At 44.3% G+C, this 6,046-nt stretch overlaps 1 protein-coding gene across 1 annotated transcript in view; it reads left to right on the top strand.

The window, feature by feature from the left end:
- The window catches only part of TNFAIP2 (TNF alpha induced protein 2), a 20,576-nt gene extending 15,128 nt beyond the window's left edge, over window positions 1-5,448 (top strand). Inside the window, exons 8-12 of the mRNA XM_085317396.1 lie at window positions 83-206; window positions 317-439; window positions 1,957-2,112; window positions 3,134-3,255; window positions 3,814-5,448. Coding sequence (XP_085173522.1) covers window positions 83-206; window positions 317-439; window positions 1,957-2,112; window positions 3,134-3,255; window positions 3,814-3,955 — 667 coding nt within the window. The 3' untranslated portion in view covers window positions 3,956-5,448. The remainder of the gene's footprint in view (window positions 1-82; window positions 207-316; window positions 440-1,956; window positions 2,113-3,133; window positions 3,256-3,813) is intronic.
- Window positions 5,449-6,046: the final 598 nt, after the last annotated feature.

Below are 6,046 nucleotides of genomic sequence, written 5' to 3'. Positions count from 1 at the left end.
TTTTTTTTTTTTTTTTTTTTTTTCTTTTGAGGCTTGGGAACAAATTATTCTGACCTGTGTTGATATTATTCTGAACTTTCAGAGACTATGCAGAGAAAAACATAGCTGAAAAGGAAGATGATAAAGCCAGTATTCTCAGTATGCTTAGTGACATTGAAAACAGTGGCTTCGATGTACTGCTCCAACAGCTGTTTCCACAGCTGAAGGTACTGTGTCTACGTTGGGCATATATAAGTATTGTACATACAAGGATGCTAAGTGCATGTGTGCGTAGAGCTTACTTTGAGGAAACTCATCAGATTTTCCCTTTTTTCAGCCAATTTATAAGAAGTTTACAGAAAATAAATGGGATTCCAGTGATGAAATTATGAATGAGATCATTAAAACCACCAGAAAATATATTTCAGACTTCCAGACCCTAACTGACCCTTTTTACAAGGTAAGGCACAGAGAAATACTGGAACAATTTTAGAAATCCAAGCCTGGGTTTTCAGCTCTGATCCTCTGCCACTCAAGTTCCCTTGACCTGGTTTAAGCTGGCAAGTCCTCATTGGGTCAGATAGTCCTCTCAAGTGGATTTTAGTGATGTAAATGGGATTTACATGCATTTTACCTAGATTATCCATATGAATCTTAGTCTTCTCCATCAAAGGCAGACTCATGTAATTCTGCTGCAGTGCAAAGGCAGAGAAAAACTCCCCTGCTGTAGAGAAAGTGTTGTCTCTAGGGACCAGCCAACATATGTTTTTATTCACGTATGGGTTTGTCTGAGCAATCCTGAAGCACCAATGAAAACACAGATTTTGTATTACAGCTGTTTTGATTGCCCTAAGGATTGGAGGACATGACTGGGRCTGGGGAGAATCCCAAATAACTTAGCAACAGCCACATTTTTAGTGCTGCTGGAGCATATGTGAAACTTCACCACATAAAAAATGTCTGGTTTCCTGTCTTTGTCTCTTTATGAGTTGAAATAAAATTATGATGTTTTGTATATTAGAGAGAGGAACAGGAAGAGCAGAGCAAATTCCTGTTTCTCTGGAGTACTGCTACTTCTTCTGTAACACATGTAGATCTTTTCTCAGTTTTAAACTTTTCCCAGAAGGAAAMAACATTTGGGAGTTCCCACACTTCATTACTCTGAGTACAAAGAAATTCTCTGTATCTAGGATGTCACTTAGCAAGTTGTAGGGAGGCTGGCGCTCAGTGCAGTTCCCCAAGTGTAGTTAGCATCAAGGATTTTGTGAGCATGTTTTACAGCACTCAAGACATTTTGTCCTCCATCTACACACTCAATTTATTGTGTCCCTGAGCAAAAGCTAGATGGATAGTTCACTCTCTCCCTTTACCCATCCCAAATGCCCATGCTACCTTAATACTTCGTTATCCACCAACGTTGTATCTGGTCACATTACATTCCATTACCCACTAGTTTATTATCCACCAGCAGCTCATGAATACTTTCCTTTTCCATTCTTACCTTTCCTCTGAGGGCTCCCCTGGCTCCAGTGTCCCTCTGGCCCCACACAGAGAACATCCCCCCCCTGCAGTTTCTAGTCCTCTGGATCCACAGATGGACACCCTTCCTAKATGGCCTCTTCCCACTTCCAGCTCYGCTGAGGGGCACAGCAGGCCATGGGACTGGCAAGGMGTGTTCCTCCGCTGTCCACCCCCAAATCACCTTTCCCTAGCAGCAGCTCTGCCCATCCCCTCAGAGGTCACCCAGGCTRCCCTGTGCCCACATGCCTTCACAAGCTGGAGGACTTTGCTGGCAGCCACCCCATGGCTGTCCTGCCAGTTCAGTGGCAGGACACTGTCTCTGCAACACTTTCTTCCAGGCACCCCTATCCTTTGGTTATCTTTCAGGTGGATGCTTGTATTCCTTCATCCAGGAATACAAGCGTCCCTTCTGTGTGTATGGCACCAATAAACCAACTGCCCTCTCCTTCCCAACAGGCTATCGTAGAAAAGATCCACGTCCATTTGGTTAAAGAGTACATTGTGAGGCTGCTGAAGAGGAGAGTCAGCCTGAAAAGTCCAGTGCAACAGCAAAACCTGGCACAAAGTATCTCAAAGAATGCTGCTGCCCTGGAAGCTTTCTTCACCAGCCATGTACGTGAGTACTCCCCATGCTAGAACATGGCATGGGCACAGAGAGAAGCAGCAGAAGAAATTTTCTGTAGCCTCTCATTAACCTTTCGAATGCTGCTTAATTTGCTGGAAAAAYGCTAGGCAGGAAGAGCTTTCTCAGTGCCAAGCCTGCAGGAGGGAGGTTCCCCTACCGTCAGCCTGCTCCCCTCCAGAGAGCTCTGATCTCATCCTCCTTTCTCTTGTAAGGCTTGCTTCCTGTAACAAATTTATCTCAACAGGGACACAAGAATTAGCCAAATACTGCACTTCTCTGGTTTCAGTACAACTTGTGTAAAGTTTGTTTTTTGACTCTTCCCCATCATCTAGACTGGGTTTATCTGGAATACGAGGGTTTCCTCCATAAGATGCTCTTACTTTCAAAATCACATTTCTGAAAGGCTGAAACACTTAGCCTGTTTTGTCCTCTGAGAYCATCTCCCTCCTTTCATGCCTTTAACTTTACTTGCAAAAGAAATAAGCCAAACCTTGTCTTCCCCCACCCAATGCACATTTCACAGGAGAAGGAATAGCCAGTCTAAGCAACAGTCAGTGTGCGCAGAAGGTTGGGGCCTCATCTCACAGGGATATCCAATAGCTAGAAAACAGGTYCAAATGGGGCTTTTATCTGATTTGACAGGAAAAGGATTCTGGCAATACCTAGAAGCTAAAGACAGGGTTGTGTCCACCTCTGGGAAACAACAGGCGYTTGTTAGGTGCATTACCTTACATATCAGTCATCATGTGTGAGAGGATTAAAAATTATGAGAGGAACAACTCACCCAGCTTCTCCAAGGCTGGCTGGGGAAAGCCCTGGCTAGAACTGCCACTGAAAACAATGAGGTCTCTAAAATCCCTCCTGCATCCTTCTCCAGTCGCCAGAACACAGCACCAGAAACTGCCTCAGCTGCATTCACAGCTAAACACAGTTCCCAGGGCTGCGTGGAGGCTTTGGACCACTGCTGGGCCTGCACRAGGCCACACTAACTGCTTTCTTCTCTGCTAGGGGTCTCAAGCCACGTGGTTGAATTCTGCACTCCCAAAACTCGCTGAAATAATCCGACTTCAGGATTCAGGTGCTATTAAAATTGAAGTTGCAACACTTGCCACAGCATACCCAGACATTCGGTAAGAGAAGCTGAAACAGATTTGCAAATACTAATATGGAATTTTAACTGAGCCTTGAAACAGTTAAATATTGTAGTGAATGAGATTTATATACCCTAAGTTCAGATATAAGAGGTAACACTCACCTCTGCTAGATAAGCGCTAAGAGAGCCAGTAGGGAACCAATGCCCTTTTAGCTGGATATATCTCTTTCCACACTGCTTTCCCTACATGTTCCTTTCCCAAACCTTAAAAAGACTGTACCTTGCTCCAGGCAGAGAGGGGGGAGGCTGCCTGCCAAGCTGTAATAATTCCATCATCAGACAAAAATGAAGCTGTTAAAAATGGCTGATTTACATGTTCTACACTCAGCACTGATTTCCTCTTTTGCCTTGGAGATTCCCTCCCCTACCTCCAGGCCTCCCAGGACAGGCTTGGGGCCTCCAAAGATAGCTAGCCAGCATCAGCATCTGGGCCTTCAGGGGTGGGGGAGAGGGGAGTCGTAGCCTGACARAAAGGACCAGTATGCTGGATGCAGAAAGCTACAGAAGTTAACATCTGCTGACGTCTTTTCAACAGCAAAAAGCACCTTGAAGCTTTCCTGTACATCAAGGCGAATTTGACACGTGGCGAACTGAAAAGCATCCTGAGCTACTTGGCAGACGGTGCAGCATCCACACCTCCAGGCACTCCATTGTTCTCAAATATAAACGTGTCCTAGGCCAAAGCCAGCCCTTGACATCCTTACTGTACCGGACGGTAGCTAAGCTAGTGAAAGCCCCCAGGGGCAGGGATGGAGACAATCCGTTGGAGCAATGCTATGCATAGCGTACACTGCCGTATTTTCCTACGGAAAGTATTYTGTTCTGACTTGGTGCTCAGCATCTCTGTGGAAAGCATCATCGTCCACGCGTAACTGTGAGAAGGCAAGATCCAGCCATGAGAACATAACCTGGTGCCTCAAGGCCAAAGATTGCTCCTTGCACTGGCCACAGACTCCCTCCAAGGTCTCGGGAATGTACTGCCACTTTCTCCATCTGGAAATTAGCATTGTACCCTACCACCTGACTACCTCGCTGAGGCGTTGCAAAGACTGTTTTGCCAACTCCCCAGTTAGCCTAGTCCTAGGTGGCACCTCCTACMTAGCTTAGTCACTCTTAAAAAGAGGGTTCTTTCCTGGGAAGGAAAAAAATTGAAGACAAAATACAGAGATGAAGTCCCAGCAGAACAAGAGAGGACCTGTAGCTCAGCCTTGGACTCCTATAGTCCTGCTGCACACCAGTAGCTCCAAAGATTTGGGTTTGGCCATGGTCCTGGCTTCATGACCACCACACACAGGGGCATTGCCCAGAGACTTCTGCGGGGGGGTGGTTAACTGGTACCATTAAAATGTTTTGAGCTCTCTACATGCACCACCGTTTCCTCAGTTGCTCTTTCTCCTGTTGCTGTGAGGTGGATTAGGTGTGAAAACAAGAATATGTGTCTGTTTTCAAACTACATGTTGTTTTTACAGTTTAACCTTTTAGGAAGGGAATTACCTGCCAAAACAAGATTGTATTTAGCTGAAGACTTTTCCTTCTATTTTTTCTTTATTTCAGCTTCTGTATCAGTCTATAGAAAGTCAGTCTAAAAGGAAGATGCATAATGACTGTGCAAACCATATAATGGTATATGCATATGCCAACCATACCAGTTTTAGTGTGCCTTGTATATATCACACTGAATTTCTATTTCTAACTTTTGGCTGTATATCCATAGATAGGTATGTATCATTGGTGTATTTTTGCATCCAATTTCATTTTCTCTCAGTAAGAGATCTTCATTTACAATGTTTATATTTAAACAGTATTCAAATCTGCTAGAAGTGTGACTCATTTATTACGTCTCTGGCTGTTGTTTACTCTATTGCCGTATGTAATCCTATGTATCCCCTCAAAGAGCCAGTTCTTCCACAACTTCCAGTCTGTTCTGTGTCAACCTGGTGAATGTCACCCTCTTGCACCCAGTGTGCAGAGGGTATTGTTGGTAAAGCAGTATCACACTCTGTCATTGTACCGCATATTGGGCCCAAAGCCTGGCTTTCCACGCTCTTTGGAGCAAGAACCGTCATATTCACAGTGTTTGTGGTATCCGGTACAGTGAGGCCCAAGGTACCAGCCTCTAGGCACTACCACAGAATCAATGTTGAATAATAAAATATTGGATAATAAAATACTTGAGGTGCATCATGTCCTTACTGCTCTGGCATGTCCCTTTTTCCATCTCTGGTTTCTGCTCCTGTTGGTACAAGTTTTCAGGAAATACAGCTCATGACAATTTGGCCCCAGCTGGTGCTACTGGCCCAAACTTTGCTCCTTTAGTAGTTGCTACTAAATTTTTACCTGTCATTTTGCTGCATTGYTCACTAAAGCAGTTGCTGAAAGGTAGCAACACTCAGGGGCTCCTCACTGTCAGTGGCCAGTGGCACAGGCAGAGAAAAAGAGACCTTAGCGACAAGTTGTAGGACATAATTATATGTTGTGTGAAACAGTACTTTAGTTTCAGTCTACTGCCTGGTAATGGAGAGCACAAATCACACACATTACTTTCACACACACACAAAAGCACATACCTACACATAATTTAAACACTTCCTGCAACTACAATTTAAAGCCAAATGCCAGAATGACTTCAATCAGCAGTACTGAGCACTCATGAAAACTGTCACCTATTGTGCAACATTTTCCTTCCCAATTAGTAAAAGGTCATGTTATTGCTATAAGTAATTACATTTTGACTTAGAGGTCTGTTAAGAGGTTAAGGAAATATATCA

The sequence above is a fragment of the Rhea americana genome, unplaced genomic scaffold, assembly GCF_003343005.1.
Source record: "Rhea americana isolate MKP2758 unplaced genomic scaffold, rheAme1 scaffold_5, whole genome shotgun sequence".
In the NCBI taxonomy this organism is placed as follows: Eukaryota; Metazoa; Chordata; class Aves; order Rheiformes; family Rheidae; genus Rhea; species Rhea americana.
This window is presented reverse-complemented; position numbering and strand designations above follow the sequence as displayed.